Below are 24464 nucleotides of genomic sequence, written 5' to 3'. Positions count from 1 at the left end.
AGCGGACTGAGACTTATTAAATCAGCGGACAGGCACTAGGGCTAGACTTTGTTATTAAGTCAGGTTTCAAACAATGGTCTTCCAGATAAATATGCTAAGAATGTTGTCGGTAATGTTATTTTTCCTCTGTTAAAGCAAATCAATGCCACGTGTACTAAAAATAAACAATAAAAACATGTTGGGTACTCCTGAGGGGTGGGTTGATGCAAGGAAAATAAAATTTTGTAGAGGTAGACAAGTTTACAAGATACATTTATTATTTTAAGGAAAAAACATTTTAAAAACAATATATAACTATATATAACTAACTGTACATTATATGTATATATTTTCATTTTAGTAATAATTACACGTTTATTACAGGCCAATCCATCTATAGACAATACATCTTACTGGCATTAGCAAGGGGTCACACCTCGGGTTGCAAAATTCAGTTAACCAGGGAATTTATTTAAAGTTTTCCCGAAATCCCAGTTGTAGGACCCTGGTCACAGACACTGAGCAGTACAGCAGGTTTCAATTGTCACAGCGAGTCTCTAAAAATTGAGAGTGAATATTTTGTAATTATTTGTCATAATGCACAGACACCAGCCCGAGAACCACCATCCAGTCTTGTGAAATGTTTTATCCTCAGGCCATAGAAGGAAGCTTGGTGTATATCCTGTCAATTTACTTTGCATGACCAGGGAGGGACAGCTTTGGTCTAGGGACCAAGGCCCCGTTTGAAATGAAATATTTTCCTTAAAGTAATCACTGATAAACTAACTGATTAGCGACACTGCATCAGCAAGGATTATATCACATAGCCTTCACCTATCAAGTCTTGTGATATCAGGGATTACTAAGAAGGAGTAAAGGTTAAATAAAAAAAATAAGGAAAGGCTGCACCTGAAAGTATTTGAACAGGGCCCAAAATTAGCAGACAAGAGAACAGAGGCCTTGAATTACTCAGACATGACTAATCCATATCAAGCGGCAGGGGTACTGTGGACCAAACAGCCCCAAGCAGTCAAACATGGCATAACTGATTGATACATGCTCATGAGATTAAATTCCAGACATATTAAATTTGTTCCAGTCACAAATACATAAGAATCATGTTTTTGAGGTTAACAAAAACACCCGTTCAACATAGACATACTAGGTACAGTTGAAGTCGGAAGTTTACGTACACCTTAGCCAAATACATTTAAACTCAGTTTTTCACAATTCCTGACATTGAATCCTAAAAATTCCCTGGTTTTAGGTCAGTTAGGATCACCACTTTATTTTAAGAATGTGAAATGTCATAAAAATAGTAGAGAGAATGATTTATTTCAGCTTTTATTTCTTTCATCACATTCCCAATGGGTCAGAAGTTTACATACACTCAATTAGTATTTGGTAGCATTGCCTTTAAATTTGGGAACTTGGGTCAAAACGTTTCGGATAGCCTTCCACAAGCTTCCCACAATAAGTTGGGTGAATTTTGGCCCATTCCTCCTGACAGAGCTACCACAACTTTTTTTGCCACAACTTTGGAAGTATGCTTGGGGTCATTGTCCACTTGGAAGCCCCATTTGTTGCTTCAATATATCCACATAATGTTCCATTCTCATGATGCCATCTATTTTGTGAAGTGCACCTGTCCCTCCTGCAGCAAAGCACCCCCTCAACATGATGCTGCCACCCCATGCTTCACGGTTGGGATGGTGTTCTTCGGCTTGCAAGCATCCCAAACCTCCCCTTTTAGGACTCGTTCTACTGTGGATATAGATACTTTTGTAACGGTTTCCTCGAGCATCTTCACATGGTCCTTTGCTTCTGTTCTGGGATTGATTTGCATTTTTCCCACCTTCCTGAGCAGTATGATGGCTGCGTGGTCCCATAGTGTTTATACTTGCATAGTATTGTTTGTACAGATGAACGTGGTACCTTCAAGCATTTGGAAATTGCTTCCAAGGATGAACCAGACTTGTGGAGGTCTACATTTTTTTTAATGAGGTCTTGGCTGATTTCTTTTGTTTTTCCTATGCTGTCAAGAAAAGAGGCACTGAGTTTGAAGGTAGGCCTTGAAATACATCCAAAGGTACACTTCCACTTGCCTCAAATTATGTCAATTAGCCTATCAGAAGCTTCTAAAGCCATGACATCATTTTCTGGAATTTTCCAAACTGTTTAAAGGTACAGTCAACTTAGTGTATGTAAACTTCTGACCCACTGGAATTGTGATACAGTGAAATAATGAAATAGTGAAATAATCTGTCTGTAAACAATTGTTGGAAAAGTATAGTTTGTTAACAAGAAATTTGTGGAGTGGTTGAAAAACTAATTTTAATGACTCCAACCTAAGTGTATGTAAACTTCCGACTTCAACTGTATAGGCTACATCCCATTGAGAAAACCATTTCTGAAATGTAAGCTATGATTTGAGTTGGGAGGCACAGCCTCGTCTGTAATTAGCTAAATCCTCAAGATGGTAATCAATCATTTACTGAGTTTATGTTGTCTGTTTAAGATCATAACTGTCTCCTATGGAAACGATCTGCTTGTCATGTGGTAAATAACACCAGCAAGACAAGTACATATTGTTCCTTTCAACAGCAATCTTTATCTAAGAGATAGAATACAATCGAGTGTTGATTTTCTGCAGCTGCATAACACTTCAGAATCTACTCACAATTAAAAGGCAGTTTACACATGTGGAACTAGTGACTATTTGCTGAAAACAACCAGCATTCTGGGTCTTTGTGAGACTTTGAGGATTCCGTGACAACATACATGAAACTTGATCAAGCAACAGTCTCGTGTTCACTCTGTTGCAACTTCATAATCTAGCATCATCATCATGCACCCTTTTTGCTAAGAAAAACAGGCAAATGCACTATACACCATGATGGCTACTGTTCAACAGTCCCGTCTATCCTTCTATTGTGGAATACCCGTGTAAAAGGACTCATCGAGCTTTATATTTATTTCAGTGTTGATCTAACTTTACTGGTTTATTCTAGGAGTAATCATCTCCATGGGATTGCTAATAAAATTCATTTGTTCACAGATATTTCATACACACCAATACAAACTTAACACCACAGTATGCTCATCAGCTTTGCTTTGTTTTTCCTGTAGTGGACGGTTCCTTCTGATTTACCTGGATGGCAGAGGAGGCTGGTGGGAGGAGCTATAGGAGGACGGGCTCATGGCTGGAATGGAATAAATAGAACGGAGTCAAACATGTGGTTTTGTATGGGTTTGATACCGTTCCATTAATTCTATTCCAGTCTTTACAATGAGCCCGTCCTCCTATAGCTCCTCCCACCAGCCTCTGGTGAATGGAGATTTGTGGAGTCGCAGGTTTAGGCTTCTTATATAAGACAGAAAGGGCAAAGTCACAGGAGTTGTACTTTAAGGCATTACAGGGAAGGACAGAGGTTCCAATACGGAAGGGGATCTACATTTGCATGAGGGTGTGGCTCCCTCTGAAATTGTTCTAGAACTAGAACTGTTCTAGGACAGCTTTGATAGAGAACAAAGACATCTGAAATGTGCATCTCTGCATGCCATTTGTGCATACTAGAATGTATACACTACACACATGCACCAAATACACACTCCCCCATACACATTCAACTTGCCCCCCCCACCCCCCTATTTTGCTCCCATGGCTATGCAGGTACAGGCTTCTCAGGATAAACGGAGTGTAATCCAACAGCTGTGCAACAAAGCTCGTTTTCATCCGTTTTTAAAATTCTCTATTAATCCCTCGGCTTGCGTCCTGCACCGCCGCTCTGCTCAGCAGGTGATCCCTTCCATTAAACCCCAGAAATTATTCGCTCTGATTTCAGTCTCTGAGGCTTTTTTCTCCTCTTTCTCTGTGAACATAGATGGCAACAGAGATTATATAATTGGAGAGAGCGCCGTATCAGCTGATCTGGTCAGCCAATCCCTTGTCAGAATCGGGTGATCTTCACTCCAGAGTCACCGACAATGAGCCGGGACATGGAGGGATGGACCTGAGGGAGACAAACCGATAGAGTGATTAGTAGAATACTTTAGAGAAGGGAACTAAAGATAGGTATTAGAAGTGTATAATGTGGTTATTAATATACCAGAGAAAAGTCTAACCGCTTTTGTTGCACTGAAGTGATAGGCCATCATCAATGGTTTAATATAATACAGGCAGAATACAGAGGGTAACATCATACCGAAGACAATACACCAGTTCAGTACTATAGATGTGGAGTCGATTTACATGCACTTACGAGCTGGGATTGTTAGTAAAAATATTTATTTTAAAAAAGCTTTCGAAATTAGTTTTATAATCTTAGCAACTGCTTTTATCTTCCAGTGTACATACACTTTACACACTCCCTCCAGCCCTCCCCTCCCCACTCCACTTTCTCCCACTCCATCGCTCTCTCTACCTGTGCCTGCAGCGGGCCGTATGGCACCAGTTCCCCGTCCACAGTGAGTGTTCCTCGTGGGGAGAGGGGCTGCAGCCTGAAGGCCCTGGCTGGGACGTGGCTCACATAGGGGGAGCTGAGAGACAGGTGTGCCCCCCTCTCCATGGCCAGGAACAGACGAAGCAGGGTGGCTCTGGAGATCCCTGCCCGCACAAACGTCAGGTGGATCAGCCCATCGTCAAACCTGGCTTGGGGGGCGGCATGGAGGTCTGCCCCGAGATGGGACTGGTAGATGGCCAGCACAAGCACAAAGTCCCCCTCGATGGTCACCCAGTCCCGGGTCGGCAGGGCCTGGTCCAAGGGGGGCAGGAGGTCATCCCTGGGAGGGTTGAAAGGGAGTGAGACGGGGGGGCGGTTCTTGAGGGGTCCGGCAGGCTCTGCAATGTCAAAGGTAAAGGAGGGGGAGGGGGACTGGAGAGACGGGGAAGGGGAGGTGGAGTTGGGGGTGTTGGGGCGCGGAACGAGGTAGGAGGAGGAGTGGGGGGAGGCACAGGACGGGGAGGAAGGGGGCGTGGGAGAGAGGGAGAGGGACAGGGAGGGGAGTTTAGGGGGTAGGGAGTTGGAGTGGGGGTGGTGGAGGAGGGATAGGGGTCTGGGGCGGGATGTGTTCTGGTCCAGAGATTTGGGCTTGAAGGAGAAAGGAGAGTGTCTGAAGGGAGAGGATATGGTGAGAGCTCTCTCTCGGGCGATGTCCAGTGGGTAAGCTTCTTTCTGGAAGTATGTTTCGTTCAGATCCATCTCTTCTGCCCTGTACGAGGCTCCAGACATGGGGTCAGCCTCCTGGCTGAGGGGCTGGCTAAAGAAGGCGTTAGCTATCTGGCTGGAAGGGGCAGAGTTCTTCCTTAGAGCCAGTCTGGTCTGCTGGAGGTTGTCAGGGTACGAGTAACACCCCTCTGGGTCCTCGTTGGGCTCTCGCCCCATGTCCCTCCCATACTCCTCTCCAACCTCCTTCGCTTCCATCACTCCATCCATTGAGCCGCTGCTACCTTCCCCATTCCTCACTCTCTCCTCTATATCCTCGATCACCCCTGAGTCCTGCTCCATCGTTCCGTCTTCTCTTTCCTCATCTGGCCTTTCTTCCATGTTCCCCGTCATCCCATCCTCCCTTCCCATCCTGCAATCTTCCCTTTCATTCAACTCCGAACTCGTCCCAGATCTCTCCGAACTTGTCCCTGACCTCCCCGCCTCACCCTCCATCTCTCTCTCTCTATCTTCTGCCAAGCTACTCGCCCTGACCACCCCCGTTCCCCCTCCCCTGGCCCTCTCCCTCCTCCTCTCCCTCTCTCTCTGCCTCTCCATCTCTCTCTCCCTCTCCCTCTCCGTGTCTACCCTCCTCAGACTCCTCTGTTCGCTGAGGCCCATGTCAGAGCTAGTGCGTTGGATGGGGGTGTGGCAGAAGCCCTCCAGGCCCTCAGTGATGCTGCGGGACAGGGGTCTGCGCAGGGGCGGAGAGATGGCGTCTGGGGATGTGGCGACTATGGAGGGGGGCAGGTAGGACAGACGGCCCTTATAGGAGCGCAGGGAGGCCAGGCGGACCAGAGTGCCCAGGGTGAACCGTGCCGACCCCAGACCCCGGTACCTGCAACATCACACCATTACAGCATTTAGTTACCAGGGCAACAACAGAGAACATAACACAATACTTATTCATTAGGAATAAGAGTGATCAAGGAGGTACAGTGAAAGATTCCATGTACTTAATTTAAGGATGAGTGACCAAAGGCAAGTGCCCTGTCCCGTCACCCTGGAAGCCTCTTCCCCAGAGTTAAAGAACCGAATCACGTTCTGCCCATGTGTTAGTTTACACACATCCACCTCCCTTCACATTTCTCACTTTACGCAGCCTCATCTGAACCCTTCCTATCAACCTTTTTGATAGAAATGACGGAGCCTACATCTCTGCCTCAAATTTCTGAACAGCTGATGTAAAACCTGCAGCTATTTGAACCAACATTCCAAATAAATCTAAATATTTATAGTATGTTAATTTAGGATATAGGCTACAACTTTGTCTGTTGTAACTAAGGATATTGCAGTAGCACGTAGGAAGCTGTCTACACATTGTATTGGGGCAAAAACAATCTGCATTTCAATCCACAAATCACGTACAAGTGTAATTTCGCTTCTCAATGATCATGCAAGTACTGCACGATTTGACAATGACTGAAATTTGCCTGAGTAGCCTGTTCCACTTCTGGGCAGCCGACCATTCAACTACTACGTTGACTGCCTCCTGCTTAGCCAATGTTCGCAATGATGATGGAAAAAAACTGCCCTTCAGTGTACTGCTTGTGTTTGATAAGCTGTGTCAGCAGAGGGAGCAGTAAAATAGAGAATCCCGCACATGTGCAGAAGCTTCGGCTGTTTAGCTATCGGGAAGAGGACTCCAGATTACTCGGCACTGCAACCACGCCATTAACTTAAACACACACACCTCTCACTCTCGATGTCCACGTCAGACACAAAGCCCCAGGCCACAGATAGGAAGGAGAACATCCTTCTGGGAAGACCCGGGCGGCCATTTTGAGAAGGGGCGGGGCTGGTTGTCACAGAGACCAAATCCATGGGCTTGACTCCACCACGGCAGAGCTGAAAACAGCAGTTGAGGAGGAGAGGCTCCCGAAGGCACATGTCATAACTAGGATGAAGAGAAAAGTAAGAGGGAAACAGTGGATGGAAGAGAATGGAGAAAGGGTGAGAATGTGTAGAGGGAGAGGAATGGAAAATACAGAGAGGAAAGGTGAGAGGAGAGAGGAAATTAATACTGTGTAAAATAAGTTAACATAATGTTTATGGCATACACTATCAGTGAATGTTACGTAGGTGGCCAAAAAAAACATCATAAAGAAAACACAAGAGATAAGGAGAGAGAGATGAAAGAACAGACTGTACTATATCGACTGGACTCATTTATCGATGTGTCTTCCAGAGACAAAGGAGAGAAATCTAGAAATAACAGGACATGAAGAGAGGGAGGGTAAAGTGGGGGTAGGAGAAAGAGGGAGGGAGTTGGGGGCAGGAGGGAAGAGAATTTCTCTATCAGTTTCAGTCTCGATGATTCGTTGAAACAGCTGATGCAACAATATGAGAGGCATAAGGATTAGTTGAAGATGCTAAAGTCTACAGTACTTTAATAAGGCCAACATCAAGAAACTGAAATCTACTACTGCAATGTAATAGGGCCAACGGGCTGTACATCAAGAAACTGAAATCTACTACTGCAATGTAATAGGGCCAACGGGCTGTACATCAAGAAACTGAAATCTACTACTGCAATGTAATAGGGCCAACGGGCTGTACATCAAGAAACTGAAATCTACTACTGCAATGTAATAGGGCCAACGGGCTGTACATCAAGAAACTGAAATCTACTACTGCAATGTAATAGGGCCAATGGGCTGTACATCAAGAAACTAAAGTCTAAAGGTTGACCGTGATTAGAATTAAGGTTGGGTGATATTTGGGGAGACCTCTTCTACGATATGCTACTCCAAATATTGTGATATCCGATATAATCGTTTGGCGACTTAATTTTTTACATTTCCTCTTTTTTATTTAACCTTTAACTTTTGGGGCGGCAGGTAGCCTTGTGATTAGTGTTAGGCCAACCGAAAGGTTGCTGGATCGAATCCCCGAGCTGCACGGTAAAAGTCTGTCGTTCTGCCCCTGACCAAGGCAGTTAACCCACTGTTCCCTGGTAGGCCATCATTGTAAATAAGAATTTGTTCTTAACTGACTTGCCTAGTTAAATAAAGGTTAATTTAAAAAATGTGTCGTCAGTTAAGAACAAATTCTTATTTACAATGACGGTCTACCCCAGACAAATCCTCCCAACCCGGACGACACTGGGCTATTGTGCACCGCCCTATGGAACTTCCGATCACGGCCGGTTGTGATACAGCCTGGAATCGAACCACTCGGGAGCCACCAATATTGACTAGATAATTCCAGACTGTGCAAGTTTTGTCCTTATATGATTTTCTAGTCACATTCTCATGAAATAACCTTAGTAAGGCCAAAAAATGTGTTCATTTATTTAGACTTCATTATCAACATATTGTTGCAGCCTAACTTATAAGACTGCACCGTTCGATTTTTAAAGTTCAAATACAGAAGTCTTGCACATCCCGATATACCTACCATCTTGGACTTCACAATATACCTACCATCTTGGACTTCACGATATACCTACCATCTTGGACTTCACGATATACCTACCATCTTGGACTTCACGATATACCTACCATCTTGGACTTCACGATATACCTACCATCTTGGACTTCACAATATACCTACCATCTTGGACTTCACAATCTACCTACCATCTTGGACTTCACAATATACCTACCATCTTGGACTTCACAATATACCTACCATCTTGGACTTCACAATATACCTACCATCTTGGGACTTCACAATATACCTACCATCTTGGGACTTCACAATATACCTACCATCTTGGACTTCACAATATACCTACCATCTTGGACTTCACAATATACCTACCATCTTGGACTTCACAATATACCTACCATCTTGGACTTCACAATATACCTACCATCTTGGACTTCACAATATACCTACCATCTTGGACTTCACAATATACCTACCATCTTGGACTTCACAATATACCTACCATCTTGGACTTCACAATATACCTACCATCTTGGACTTCACAATATACCTACCATCTTGGACTTCACAATATACCTACCATCTTGGACTTCACATATTCGGCAATGTCAAACATCCCGATATTCGATAGAATCATATATCGTCCCAATGCTAATTAGACTGCACACCTTTTATTTCCAATGAAAACTACTGTGGGTGTGTGTGTTACTGTAAAGGTGCATGTTTATCTACATCAGAATTGAGAAATGTATCAAGTGGTAGAGGAATGAATTTGAGGCTGAGGGAAATTATTAATTAAATCCAGACACACCATGGGACCAGAACTCTGAACTGGAATAACCTATTCATTCATTTCAATGCTTCTACTAGTCTCTCCAGCATTCTCACCATTGATCGAACAAGACATTCTAAAATATTGCATGTTTATATTTGAATCAGTCTCATATCTCTGGTCAAGTCATCACGTGTCACATAGCTGGTTGGATGTGTGTGTGTGACCCACCCCGCATGGTGGTTGATGGAGCCAGCCAGGGCATTTCCAGAGCCACAGGGAAGGATACCTACAGGTGTCTTTATTGCTAGTTCCCAGTCTGGACGCTCCATCAAACCATTGATCACCTGGAGAGAGAAAGCGCAGAGTCAGACACACACACCCCCCCACACACAAACACACCCCCCCCCACACACAAACACACCCCCCCCACACACACACACCCCCCACACACACACACACCCCCCACACACCTCGTGCAGCAGGCCATCTCCAGAGACGATGATGATGCCGTCCCACTGAGGCAGGGAGATCTCTTTGATCAACTCTCTGGCATGGTTCTGTCGCTCTGAGAAGAAAAGGAGATGTGTTGTTAGGAGGTTGTACCCATGTGTGTGATACCGGTTAACGGCTGAGGTTGCAGAGCTGATGTTACGGTGTGTGTTACCTGTCTGTATCAGGTTGTAGCTGATGTTACGGTGTGTGTTACCTGTCTGTCTCAGGTTGCAGCTGACGTTACGGTGTGTGTTACATGTCTGTATCAGGTTGCAGCTGACGTTACGGTGCGTGTTACCTGTCTGTATCAGGTTGCAGCTGACGTTACGGTGTGTGTTACCGGTCTGTATCAGGTTGTAGCTGATGTGTGTGTTACCTGTCTGTATCAGGTTGTAGCTGACGCTAGTGTGTTACCTGTCTGTATCAGGTTGTAGCTGATGTTACGGTGTGTGTTACCGGTCTGTATCAGGTTGCAGAGCTGACGTTACGGTGTGTGTTACCGGTCTGTATCAGGTTGCAGAGCTGACGTTACGGTGTGTGTTAACTGTCTGTATCAGGTTGTAGCTGATGTTACGGTGTGTGTTACCGGTCTGTATCAGGTTGCAGAGCTGACGTTACGGTGTGTGTTACCGGTCTGTATCTGGTTGCAGAGCTGACGTTACGGTGTGTGTTACCTGTCTGTATCAGGTTGTAGCTGACGTTACGGTGTGTGTTATCTGTCTGTATCAGGTTGTAGCTGACGTTACGGTGTGTGTTACCTGTCTGTATCAGGTTGTAGCTGATGTTACGGTGTGTGTTACCTGTCTGTATCAGGTTGTAGCTGATGTTACGGTGTGTGTTACCTGTCTGTATCAGGTTGCAGCTGACGTTACGGTGTGTGTTACCGGTCTGTATCAGGTTGTAGCTGATGTTACGGTGTGTGTTACCTGTCTGTATCAGGTTGCAGCTGACGTTACGGTGTGTGTTACCTGTCTGTATCAGGTTGTAGCTGACGTTACGGTGTGTGTTACCTGTCTGTATCAGGTTGCAGCTGACGTTACGGTGCGTGTTACCTGTCTGTATCAGGTTGCAGCTGACGTTACGGTGTGTGTTACCTGTCTGTATCAGGTTATAGCTGACGTTACGGTGTGTGTTACCGGTCTGTATCAGGTTGTAGCTGATGTGTGTGTTACCTGTCTGTATCAGGTTGTAGCTGACGCTAGTGTGTTACCTGTCTGTATCAGGTTGTAGCTGATGTTACGGTGTGTGTTACCGGTCTGTATCAGGTTGCAGAGCTGACGTTACGGTGTGTGTTACCTGTCTGTATCAGGTTGTAGCTGATGTTACGGTGTGTGTTACCTGTCTGTATCAGGTTGCAGCTGACGTTACGGTGTGTGTTACCGGTCTGTATCAGGTTGTAGCTGATGTTACGGTGTGTGTTACCTGTCTGTATCAGGTTGCAGCTGACGTTACGGTGTGTGTTACCTGTCTGTATCAGGTTGTAGCTGACGTTACGGTGTGTGTTACCTGTCTGTATCAGGTTGCAGCTGACGTTACGGTGCGTGTTACCTGTCTGTATCAGGTTGCAGCTGACGTTACGGTGTGTGTTACCTGTCTGTATCAGGTTATAGCTGACGTTACGGTGTGTGTTACCGGTCTGTATCAGGTTGTAGCTGATGTGTGTGTTACCTGTCTGTATCAGGTTGTAGCTGACGCTAGTGTGTTACCTGTCTGTATCAGGTTGTAGCTGATGTTACGGTGTGTGTTACCGGTCTGTATCAGGTTGCAGAGCTGACGTTACGGTGTGTGTTACCGGTCTGTATCAGGTTGCAGAGCTGACGTTACGGTGTGTGTTAACTGTCTGTATCAGGTTGTAGCTGATGTTACGGTGTGTGTTACCGGTCTGTATCAGGTTGCAGAGCTGACGTTACGGTGTGTGTTACCGGTCTGTATCTGGTTGCAGAGCTGACGTTACGGTGTGTGTTACCTGTCTGTATCAGGTTGTAGCTGACGTTACGGTGTGTGTTATCTGTCTGTATCAGGTTGTAGCTGACGTTACGGTGTGTGTTACCTGTCTGTATCAGGTTGTAGCTGATGTTACGGTGTGTGTTACCTGTCTGTATCAGGTTGTAGCTGATGTTACGGTGTGTGTTACCTGTCTGTATCAGGTTGCAGCTGACGTTACGGTGTGTGTTACCGGTCTGTATCAGGTTGTAGCTGATGTTACGGTGTGTGTTACCTGTCTGTATCAGGTTGCAGCTGACGTTATGGTGTGTGTTACCTGTCTGTATCAGGTTGTAGCTGACGTTACGGTGTGTGTTACCTGTCTGTATCAGGTTGCAGCTGACGTTACGGTGCGTGTTACCTGTCTGTATCAGGTTGCAGCTGACGTTACGGTGTGTGTTACCTGTCTGTATCAGGTTATAGCTGACGTTACGGTGTGTGTTACCTGTCTGTATCAGGTTGTAGAGCTGACATTACGGTGTGTTTTACCTGTCTGTATCAGGTTGCAGAGCTGACGTTACGGTGTGTTACCTGTCTGTATCAGGTTGTAGATGACATTACGGTGTGTGTTACCTGTCTGTATCAGGTTGTAGATGACATTACGGTGTGTGTCACCTGTCTGTATCAGGTTGTAGATGACGTTACGGTGTGTGTTACCGGTCTGTATCAGGTTGCAGAGCTGACGTTACGGTGTGTTACCGGTCTGTATCAGGTTGTAGCTGAAGTTACAGTGAGTTACCTGTCTGTATCAGGTTATAGCTGACGTTACGGTGTGTGTTACCGGTCTGTATCAGGTTGTAGCTGATGTTACGGTGTGTGTTACCTGTCTGTATCAGGTTGTAGCTGACGTTACGGTGTGTGTTACCTGTCTGTATCAGGTTGTAGCTGACGTTACGGTGTGTGTTACCTGTCTGTATCAGGTTGTAGCTGACGTTACGGTGTGTGTTACCTGTCTGTATCAGGTTGTAGCTGACATTATGGTGTGTGTTACCTGTCTGTATCAGGCTGTAGCTGACGTTATGGTGTGTGTTACCTGTCTGTATCAGGTTGTAGCTGATGTTAGCCTCTCTGATCATTGGCAGGATGTGTGTCTGACACCACTGCATAGCCTGGCCTCTCCCACTGAAGGGGTTCACCAATAGCAGCAGCCTTCGAGGACGGGGCAGTAAACGTTTGACAATTTCTGAGGGAAAGCAGCCAATCATTAGAAACAAATTGATTGATTGTTCTATCAAAAATACAAGGCTTCATCTTCACAGTGTACAAGAGAACAACAAACGTACGTGATGCCATAAAGCAGGGTTTCCCAAACTCAGTCCTGGGACCCCCACCCCCCCGGGTGCATGTTTTAGTTTTGTCCTAGCACTACACAGCTGATTCAAATAACCAACTCAAGCTTTGATTATTTGAGGAGGACCGAGTTTGGGAAACCCTGCCATAAAGCACAGTGTTTCCCACCCTTAGACTTTGAGTGTATCTGTGACAAGGCAAACCTCTTTCAGCTCATCTCAAAGGGACTATCTCTGACCAGATAAGTAATAATGATTCCATTTGACTAATGGCTCTATATAATTACATCTTGTAGAATGAAAAGGCCCTAAAGGCCCAGGACAGGAAACAAGGTACTAACTGAACACGTCAGTGTTTAGTCTTCCACAAAACACCTGGTAATAACAAGCAGAGCCCTATCTACACAGCAGCACCTACTGTATAGGGTTGAAGTGGACCAAACACTAACTGCACACATCTCTGACTAAAGCCATTATAGAAGCAGAACCAGCAGCTAGGAGGTTGTCTAATTCACAATGCAGAGGAGAGCAACAGACTAGACAGAGTACAAGGAGTTAGAGAGATAAGGAGAGAGAGAGATAAGAGAGGAGACAGAGTTACAGACATACAGAGTGGAGAAAGAGTTAGACAGGGAGAGAGTAGACAGAGTTACAGACATACAGAGTGGAGACAGAGTTACAGACATACAGAGTGGAGAAAGCGTTAGACAGAGAGAGAGTAGACAGAGTTACAGACATACAGAGTGGAGAAAGAGTTAGAGAGAGAGTAGACAGAGTTACAGACATACAGAGTGGAGAAAGAGTTAGACAGAGAGAGAGTAGACAAAGTTAGACAGACATACAGAGTGGAGACAGTTACAGACAGAGTGTGTGATAAATAGAGCAGGAGAGTGAGAGAGAGCAGGAGAGAGAGCAAGAGAGAGCGAGCAGGAGAGAGGGGACAGAGTGAGAAAGGGGTAGTAACTGTGAAAGGAGAAAGAGGGAGGACATTGAAAGAGGAAGATAAAGAAATGCAGACAGTAGGAAGGAAGGAGGTACAAAACAAAAGAGGACAGAGGGCAGATAGATGGATGAGAGGAGACAGGAGGAGGAGAGACTGAAAAAGGTGTAAAGACAGCAAGGATGAAAGACTATGGGGGGAGGATGCACAGACAGACACTGAGGGTGTAGACTAATGCACAGAGACAGTGAGAAAAGAAGAGTGTTTGGGAGAGAGGAAGGAGACAAGACAGAGAGAGATAATGAGCGAGGGAGAGTCAAAACAAATGTAAGAAAAGGGAATGTTGAAATGGATAATAGATGGGCTTTACGTAGGCTTTACGCCTTGGGGTTCTTCCAGGTCCTCAAAGTGGTCCTCAAAGTGCTAAAACAAGACAGCGATGTGAGAAAGGCTGACGATGGAAAAAGCAAAAAGGAGAGTGCAAGACAGAGGGACAGAGAGAGAAAGAAGGAGAGCATATACTGTATATAGATAGAAAGGACCACACAGGCCGTGGCGAAAACAGTGGTGTTGCTATTTGGGCAGAACGGGAGTTAGTGGGAAGGGAGGGAAGCCGTGTTAGTGAGGGGTGGGAGTTAGTGGGAAGAGAGGGAGGCAGTGTTGGTGAGGGGTGGGAGTTAGTGGGAAGAGAGGGAGGCCGTGTTGGTGAGGGGTGGGAGTTAGTGGGAAGAGAGGGAGGCCGTGTTGGTGAGGGGTGGGAGTGAGAAGAGAAGGAGGCCGTGTTGGTGAGGGGTGGGAGTGAGAAGAGAGGGAGGCCGTGTTGGTGAGGGGTGGGAGTGAGAAGAGAGGGAGGCCGTGTTGGTGAGGGGTGGGAGTTAGTTGGAAGGGAGGGAGGCCGTGTTGGTGAGGGGTGGGAGTTAGTGGGAAGGGAGGCTGTCTTGGTGAGGGGTGGGAGTTAGTTGGAAGGGAGGGAGGATGTCTTGTTGAGGGGTGGGAGTTAGTTGGAAGGGAGGGAGGCTGTGTTGGTGAGGGGTGGGAGTTAGTTGGAAGGGAGGGAGGCTGTGTTGGTGAGGGGTGGGAGTTAGTTGGAAGGGAGGGAGGCTGTGTTGGTGAGGGGTGGGAGTTAGTTGGAAGGGAGGGAGGCTGTGTCGGTGAGGGGTGGGAGTTAGTTGGAAGGGAGGGAGGCTGTGTTGGTGAGGGGTGGGAGTTAGTGTTGGTGAGGGGTGGGAGTTAGTTGGAAGGGAGGAAGGCCGTGTTGGTGAGGGGTGGGAGTTAGTGGGAAGGGAGGCTGTCTTGGTGAGGGGTGGGAGTTAGTGGGAAGGGAGGGATGCTGTGTTGGTTAGACGCTGAATGATACAGACCGTGTGTGCAGGACAGATAAGAGCAGAGACAGAGAAAGTAGAGGAAATTAAGTGTTAAAGGGATAACCTAGCCCACACACACACACAGCCAAGAAAGATTAAATAACATGTTTGTTCACATACATGAATGAACCCTTAAACAATACTTTAGCCTTTTAATAGCCAGGCCTCCTGACTGAACATAGCATGCTGTGCGTACAACAGCATTGGCCTATAGCCATTCATTCCTTATCACATGGCCATTATCTGTTAGAACATGCATGGTATGGTATTCATACAGTAGCCTAGGCCTATATTCCCTTGTATCCTCTGGTCTCCTACATCAAAAGGACCTCAGATCACCCAGTATGACTCCAGTTAACAATAACTAACATAAACGCTCCCAGTAATGGAAACAAACTTTATGGAGTGAATGGTGCTCATAAAGTTAATGAAGGCACAGTTAAAGTCTGTACACAGGATAGGAAGTAGTCGACGCCAAACGCCATAACGAGTGCTGATTTGGTTTCATTCTCTCTCATGGTGACACTGTGCCAGTCTTTATGATGGGCATTAGGGAACATCAGATTGATTCCAACAACTGGGATGTTACAATAACCTCAGAACCTACACATAGTGTGCCTGGACTGTAACATAGCATACAAACAGACAAGATAACTGATTGTAGCTGTGTTAGTGGAACACACACTCACCCGTGTCAGCAGTGATGGCGACTCCCCTGAGCAGACATTGTATAGCAGTGGACCACCTCTCAGCCTCCACCCTGGCCTCAGCCAGGTACACCCTCACCTGTCTCCTCCTGGACACCCCCTTCCTCCGCCTCCCCGGGGGATACCAGTATAGAACCAGCAAGGGGGGAGCAGGGGCGCGGGGACAGCTGCACCCTGCCAGCTCTGACAGGGGTAGTATTAGACGTGCCTCTTTACCAGGGCGGGGGGCCAGGCGCTGGACGTGGATGTGGGAAGGGGTGAGGGTCAAGGCATAGCTGGAGGCAGCAGAGGGGCTGGGGGAGGGAGAAGGGGATGACAGACCCCCAGGACCTCCAGGGCTGTTGGGGCAGCTGTTGTTGCAGCTGCTGCCCGTTGCCCAGCCCCCGAACTGGCAGTGGAGTAGGGCCTCAGCTGGGGATGGGATGGGGGGCTCTGGGGAACGCATCCTTAGTGTGGGGGGCTTGACGGGGAGCGGACTTCCAACCCTCAGGTTTAGGGTAGGTAAGGTCTGTTTCCTGACAGGTGGACGGTGTGTGAGTGTTTCATGCAGTTGGCAGTTTGTTGGATGGAATAAGTCTGTTTAAATTCAGGTAGTGATACAACGTCAGTTCATTTGGCCACTGATGGCCACCTTAAAAAGGAGAATCAAATGGAAGCACCTCTCCTTAGGATCTGCTAGGAAGATGAAAATAAAACTATAGACCTGTCAGTCTTTCTTAAAAACACAAGTTATTTATCCCTGAAACGTCCTTAAAATCATTCTTCCACTTCAGTGCTTGAATTGCAAAGGCAACGCCACAAAAGCACCTCTGAGTTTGACGTGTCAAATCCATCTGCACTCAAAGGAGTATTGTACGATCCAAGAAAAATAACTCCCACTGGTCTTCAGATAGAGATTCTTCTCTTTAGTGTGTCAATCCAACAGAGGAACATAAAAACACCAGCCTTCACAACGCAAATGTCCGAAGACAAGGATTGATCTTAGATCTGTCAATTAAAGATTATGTCTGCCTTGTCCTTAAACGCTATCAGATTCTAGATTTGTCCATTTCGGAATGGTCGACAGAAAAGGCTTGTAAACAAAAACGATATACTTTCCAGTTTAAAATTAAAACAGAATATATACACCCCTAAAGATTAAAAAAATATATATAACTCAAAGATATGCTTAAATTACAGTTTTGAAATATCGTAGTGATGATATTTATCAATAAAGTGCAGCTTAGAAAAGACGGCTACATGTCAAACGAGTTTAAATAACATAAAACAAATCCTAAAACTATGAATCAGACAAAAATGAACACACCTTGGTCTTGCAAGGAGGCTACAGCAATTTAATTAGCACTAGATTGCAGTGGAATATTGTGTGGTAAGTGCTGACGTCAAGCATCCCGGTCTTCCACAGAAATGAGAGATATGTGGAGGCAGTAGTGTCAAGGTAGAATTTAAATATTACTCTTCAAGAGACAAGCAGGCATTACAGTAGTGAGATAGCTACGCGATCAATGTCCAATTCTAAGTGTCATCCGAATGAAAAATGCCACGTAATCATAGTTAATTTCCATCAAAGAGAAATGGAAAACCAAACAGAAAAAAACTCTAATTTTACTAAATTGTGCCGGAGGGAAGGGGGTTGTCATTCCTTGAGTTCAAGGGTCCATGTTCATGTTCCTTCACATAGATAAGTATACCTAAAGAGAAACACTGGTATTAGTAATCTATTAGCTTCCAATGTGTCCCAGCAGAAAATACTCTATGTATTCAAGTTTTAAAAAAGCATAAAGGAAGGGACTAGTATCAATTTAATTTTACCTTTATTTAACTAGGCAAGTCAGTTAAGAACAAATTCTTATTTTCAATGACGGCCTAGGAACAGTGGGTTAACTGCCTTGTTCAGGGGCAGAACGACAGATTTTTACCTTGTCAGCTTGGATCTTGCTCGGTTACAAGTCCAACACTAACCACTAGGCTACCTGCCTCCCTCCATTAAAAATGTCCCTTTAAAAATAGTACTACTAGTTTGATGGTTGTAGCCATCAATTGTCCGATTAACAATCACCCATATTAGCAAACTTATTTCATTTCAAACTCCACATTTCTCTAGTATAGGCTAGTACTAATCATAATGAACAAAATCAGTAAAATGCCTGCGATAAGTGATTGGTGTCAATAATTTTAATAATTATCCCTAACCCTGAAATTTCCATCCCTAACTATAACATTTTCCGCCAAGTTGGAACTGCCAAAGGGGACGGGGTTGCAATCTACTGCAGAGATGGCCTGCAGAGTTCTGTCTTACTATCCAGGTCAGTCAGTACCAAAACAATTTGAGCTTCTACTTCTAAAAGTTCCCCGTTCCAGAAGCAAGTCTCTCACCATTGCCGCTTGCTATAGGCCACCCTCTGCCCCCAGCTGTGCCCTGGACACCATATGTGAATTGATTGCCCCCCCTATATCTTCTGAGCTCGTGCTGCTAGATGACCTAAACTGGGACATGCTTAGCAGCATTTTCACTTTTGGATAAATAGCATGCCCAATTTCAACTTCCTGCTACTCATGCCAAGATATACATATTATTAGTAGATTTGGATAGAAAACACTCTGAAGTTTCTAAAACTGTTTGAATCATGTCTGTGAGTAGAACAGAACTTACGTTGCAGGCAAAACCCAGAGGACTAACCGTTCAGATTTTTTTTTTTTTAAGGTCTCTGTCTGTTCAGTGAGTTCTCATTGGGAAATTAGGCACTTGTTTTCAGTTCCTGCCGCTTCCACTGGATGTCACCAGTCTTTGGAATTTGGTTGAGGTTATTCCTTTGTGCAATGAAGAAGTACGGCCATCTAGGAAATGGGTAACACTGTTGAGAGTTGCGCAATACTTGAAAAGTAGCATTAGTTTCCTCTCGTCCTCTATTGAAAACAGATAGACCCGTCTTCAATTTGATCGATTATTAACGTTTAAAAATACCTAAAGTTGTATTACAAAAGTAGTTTGAAATGTTTTGGCAAAGTTTACAGGCAACTTGAGATATTTTGTAGTGACGTTGTGCAATTTGGAAGCTGTTTTTTCCTGGATCAAACACGCCAAATAAATTGACATTTTGGATATATATGGATGGAATTAATCGAACAAAAGGACCAATTGTGATGTTTATGGGACATATTGGAGTGCCAACAAAAGAAGCTCATCAAAGGTAAGGCATGTTTTATTTCTGCGTTTTGTGTAGGGTTGAAATATGCAACTCTTTGTTTACTGTTGTGCTATCATCAGATAATAGCTTCTTATGCTTTCGCCGAAAAGCCTTTTTGAAATCTGACATGTTGGCTGGATTCACAACGAGTGTAGCTTTAATTTAGTATCTTACATGTGTGATTTAATGAAAGTTTGATTTTTATATCATTTTATTTGAATTTGCCGCACTGCATTTTCCCTGGCTTTTGGCCTAGTGGGACGCAAGCATCCCTATACCATAAGAAGTTAATACCCCGGCCATCCTACAATCTAAGCTTGATGCCCTCAATCTCACACAAATTATCAATGAACCTAGCAGGTACAACCCCAAATCTGTAAACACAGGCACCCTCATAGATATCATCCTAACTAACTCCAAATACACCTCCCGCTGTTTTCAACCAAGATCTCAGCGATCACTGCCTCATTGCCTGCATCCGCAATGGGTCTGCGGTCAAACGACCACCCCTCATCACTGTCAACCTCTCCCTAAAACACTTCAGTGAACAGGCCTTTCTAATCATCCTGGAATGACATTGACCTCATCCCATCAGTAGAGGATGCCTGGTTATTCTTTAAAAGTGCCTTCCTCACCATCTTAAATAAGCATGCTCCATTCAAAAATGTAGAACTAGGAATAGATATAGCCCTTGGTTCACTCCAGACCTGTCTGCCCTTGACCAGCACAAAAACATCCTGTGGCCTTCTGCATTAGCATCGAATAGCCCCGTGATATGCAACTTTTCAGGGAAGTTAGGAACCAATATACACAGGCAGTTAGGAAAGCTAAGGCTATCTTTTTCAAACAGAAATGTGCATCCTGTAGTACTAACTCAAAAAAGTTATGGCACACTGTAAAGTCAATGGAGAATAAGAGCACCTCCTCCCAGCTGCCCACTGCACTGAGGCTAGGAAACACTGTCACTACCAATAAATCCACAATAATTGAGAATTTCTATTAGCATTTTTCTACGGCTGGCTATGCTTTCCACCTGGCTACCCCTACCCCGGTCAACAGCCCTGCGCTCCCCACAGCAACTCGCCCAAACCTCCATCACTTCTCCTTCACCCAAATCCAGAAAGCTGATGTTCTGAAACAGCTGCAGAATCTGGACCCCTACAAATCAGCTGGGCTAGACTGTCTGGACCCTCTCTAAAATGATCTGTTGAAATTGTTGCAACCCCTATTTCTAGCCTGTTCAACCTCTTTCGTATCATCTGAGATCCCCATAGATTGGAAAGCTGCCGCAGTCATCCCCCTCTTCAAATGGGGAGACACTAGACCTATATCTATTCTACCCTGCCTTTAAGGTTTTTGAAAGCCAAGTTAACAAACAGATTACCGAACATTTAGAATCTCACCGTACCGTCTCCGCTATGTAATCTGGTTTCAGAGCTGGTCATGGGTGCACCTCAGCCACGCTCAAGGTCCTAAACGATAGCATAACCGTCATCGATAAGAGACATTACTGTGCAGCCGTATTCATTGACCTGGCTAAGGCTTTCAGCTCTGTCAGTCACAACATTCTTATTGGCAGACTAAATAGCCTTGGTCTCTCAAATGATTGCCTCGCTTGGTTCACCAACTACTTCTCCGATAGAGTTCAGTGTGTCAAATCGGAGGGCCTGTTGTCCGGACCTCTGGCAGTCTCTATGGGGGTGCCACAGGGTTCAATTCTCGGTCCGACTCTCTTCTGCTGGTGATTCTTTGATCCACCTCAACGCAGACGCCACCATTCTGTATACCTCTGGCCCTTCGTTGGACACTGTGTTAACTAACCTCCAGATGAACTTCAATGCCATACAACTCTCCTTCCGTTGCCTCGAACTGCTCTTAAATGCAAGTAAAACTAAATGCATGCTCTTCAACCGATCGCTGCCCGCACCTGCCCGCCCATCCAGCCTCACTACCCTGGACAGTTCTGACAACTACAAATACCTAGGTGTCTGGTTAGACTTTCAACTCACCTTCCAGACTCACATTAAGCATCTCCAATACAAAATTAAATCTAGTATCGGCTTCCTATTTCACAACAAAGCATCCTTCACTCATGCTGCCAAACATACCCCCATAAAACTGACTATCCTATCGATCCTCGACTTTGGCGATGTCATCTATAAGATAGCCTCCAACACTCTACTCAACAAATTGGATGCAGTCTATCACAGTGCCATCCGTTTTGTCACCAAAGTCCCATATACTACCCACCACTGCAACCTGTACACTCGTTGGCTGGCCCTCGCTTCATACTCGTCGCCAAACCCACTGGCTCCAGGTCATCTACAAGTCTCTGCTAGGGAAAGCCCCACCTTATCTCAGCTCACTGGTCACCATAGCAGCACCCACCCATATACCCGCTGGAGCGCGTGCTATCTCACTGGTCACCCCCAAAGCCAATTCCTACTTTGGCCGCCTCTCCTTCCAGGTCTCTGCTGCCAATGACTGGAACGAACTGCAAAAATCTCTGAAGCTGGAGACTCTTACCTCCCTCACTAGCTTTAAGCACCAGCTGACAGAGCAGCTCACAGATCACTGCACCTGTACATAACTCATCTGTAAATAGCCCATCCAATCTACCTCATCCCCATACTGTATTTATTTATCTTGCTCCTTTGCACCCCAGTATCTCAACTTGCACATTCATCTTCTGTACATCCTACCATTTCAGTGTTTAATTGCTATATTGTAATTAATTTGCCACCATGGCCTATTTATTGCCTTTACCTCCCTTATCCTACCTCATTTGCATATGCTATATATAGATTTTTCTACTGTATTATTGACTGTATGTTTGTTTATTCCATGTGTAGCTCTGTGTTGTTGTATGTGTCGAACTGCTTTGCTTTATCTTGGCCAGATCGCAATTGCAAATTAGAACTTGTTCTCAACTAGCCTACCTGGTTAAATAAAGGTGAAATAAAAAAATTCAGTTTATCGTCCCAGCTCTAGTATCAATTGGCACTCTACCCAAAAGTACCTTCATGTTTCGTTGACAAAAACATGTGCAGTAGCACCTTGTACGGCAGTCATTATGAAAACAATTGAACAGTAGAAAACAAGGAGGAAATGACTTTCAAATCAACTTTTCCAACAATCCAGCCGAGTGACTGAGACAGGCTCCCTCACCATGTCCTCTCCACATGTCCTGCTTCTAAGTTTAGAGTGGTGCCTATGCGTGTTTCACAGTCGATACAGTTTTATATTGTTCCAAAAGGTGAGTGACTCTTTGGCCAGTTGCAGAAGTGAAAGCAGGGCAGCAAACTCGTGAGAGACTGTGGTTCAAACTGGATTAGGCAATCTGTGTGCATGCATTATCCCCATGTCCAGGATTCCTTGAAGTCATGCCATGATGGCTAAACCACGCTGATTTAGAATCACACGTTCCTGACATCTGTGCTCACTGATGCGACAACCTAATTTGGGTAAATGAACTGGTTAATTACCACATATGCCTAATGAAATGAACAGAGTTTGGTGGACACATTGACGGATGGCGTTTATCCAGACAGTCTTGAGTCTACTTAGTCTCTTGAGTCTACTTACTCGCTTTCACAATTTGTAACCAGTGGAAGTATGATTCATTGACGGATTAGCCTACTAGACAGATTCTTGCCCAGGACTGGTTTCGGCAGGCATAACTTGTAGTGATCTTCAAATATAGTTTACTCAGTCATCACCAATTGCTTCTTTACATTGTTACTAGTGAATTACTATGGACTGAAAACACAATGTGCTGGTTAACATGTAACCTGGAAAACCTTAATTCGAGGAAAGTGTCTATCATTCAGATTCAGCCATCATAGGCTATATAAAACAAAACGGACCCATAAGAGGCTTCCCTTTAAGTATTAACTGTTACGTTCAGTCGATAACCTTTATCTAAGGTGCTGGCACAATCAAGACTTGGCAGATATGCAGCCTCTGATTAAAGAAAAATGCATTTGCTCGTGCGGGTACCTTGGTGCATTTGCAGGGTGGCGGGTATCGCCGCTCTAATTTGGTTTTACTATGACCGTGCTCGGAACATTTAGGATCCATTTGGCAGTCTTCACACAACATTGTTTAGAAATGTGTGATCCTTTCTCAAGTGGCTAGCTAGTATGATAGCGCGACTGACAAATAACGTTGGCTTAGAATGAAGCCATCGAGCTACTAGTTTCGTAGCGATCTAACGTTAGCAAATGACAAGCGTTAACTACAGTTAGCTAGTTAACGTTAGTTAGGAATATTGATCATTGCTCAGCAGTCTGTGTGTAACTCTTACAAGCTAGTTAGCTACTTCGGACGTTTCAAAATGTTATAGTTACCCATGTTGTGTTGAATGGTCGCTACAGTAGCCATCGCCAGGGAATACAGTATACAAAGCAGTTAACGTTCAATTGGGGTTAGCAGCAAACTAGACAATATAAGATATCCCAACTTGTTACAGTAGTGGATAGCATGCTAGCCAACAATGCTGTTGAAAATCATTTATTGGCTAGCTATAACGTTATAAACGCAACTGGTTGTTTATCCTGGCTAAAAACTCGGTCTAGCCACAATATCTAACGTTAGCAGCGAGGCGCTAGCCATCATTTTGTCATTAGCTAGCTAAACAATGTCATTTCACTAACGTCGGCTAGCAACAATATGCTGGCTAGCTAGGAGGTAACGTAGCTATTTAATACTCAATTGGTAAAATAATAACCGTGGGAATATTAACTGTATAGACTTAAACTCGTAATTACCTCATTCTACCTCCCCGGCTTGCTTGTTCCGTAGGACGCCTGTGTATATCCTCCAGGAAGCGTATGAAACACCGGAGGACTGGATAGTTTGAGCGGCGGGGAGGAAGTCCAATCCTGATAAGGAAAGACATTCTGGACCTACCGACAATCTCCAATAGTTAACTGCGCCAGTGCACCGCATTGTGGAGGCCACAGATAGTGTCATGATCGACTGAAAGTTACTGAGGACAAGACTGGACTCAATCAGTCTAGTCAATACGGTCTAGGCTAGACTGTCCATGCTTCCAATGCACTCATCACCTGTCTAAATAAAAATATTACACAAGACATTGAAAAACAATTATTAGTAGTACTACATGTTATAAAACGGTCTAGGAGTGA

General features: G+C 44.9%; 1 protein-coding gene across 1 annotated transcript; it reads right to left on the bottom strand.

Moving 5' to 3' along the window:
• Window positions 1-235: 235 nt before the first annotated feature.
• LOC110536658 (sphingosine kinase 2) lies at window positions 236-24389 on the bottom strand. The gene is made up of 8 exons (XM_036940404.2): window positions 24084-24389; window positions 16109-17817; window positions 12860-13009; window positions 9822-9916; window positions 9580-9695; window positions 6877-7080; window positions 4404-6021; window positions 236-3992 (listed from the first exon to the last, which is right to left on the bottom strand). The coding sequence occupies exons 2-8, from the start codon at window positions 16569-16571 to the stop codon at window positions 3930-3932; spliced, it is 2709 nt and encodes a 902-aa protein (XP_036796299.2). The 5' UTR covers window positions 16572-17817; window positions 24084-24389; the 3' UTR covers window positions 236-3929.
• Window positions 24390-24464: the final 75 nt, after the last annotated feature.

The sequence above is a fragment of the Oncorhynchus mykiss genome, chromosome 2 (genome assembly GCF_057628025.1).
Source record: "Oncorhynchus mykiss isolate SJ-2025 chromosome 2, ASM5762802v1, whole genome shotgun sequence".
NCBI lineage: Eukaryota > Metazoa > Chordata > Actinopteri > Salmoniformes > Salmonidae > Oncorhynchus > Oncorhynchus mykiss.
The sequence above is the reverse complement of the archived record's forward strand: the minus strand, read 5'-3'. Positions and strand labels throughout refer to the sequence as shown.

What these genes read in the sequence shown, in the direction of transcription:
- LOC110536658 (XM_036940404.2), bottom strand. Translation starts at nt 16,571, where the DNA reads ATGCGTTCCCCAGAGCCCCCCATCCCATCCCCAGCTGAGGCCCTACTC. An exon ending in CGCCATCACTGCTGACACGG is followed by an intron (nt 13,010 to 16,108) that starts GTGAGTGTGTGT and finishes GCTTTCCCTCAG; the next exon opens with AAATTGTCAAACGTTTACTG. An exon ending in GTGGACATCGAGAGTGAGAG is followed by an intron (nt 6,022 to 6,876) that starts GTGTGTGTGTTT and finishes GTGATGTTGCAG; the next exon opens with GTACCGGGGTCTGGGGTCGG.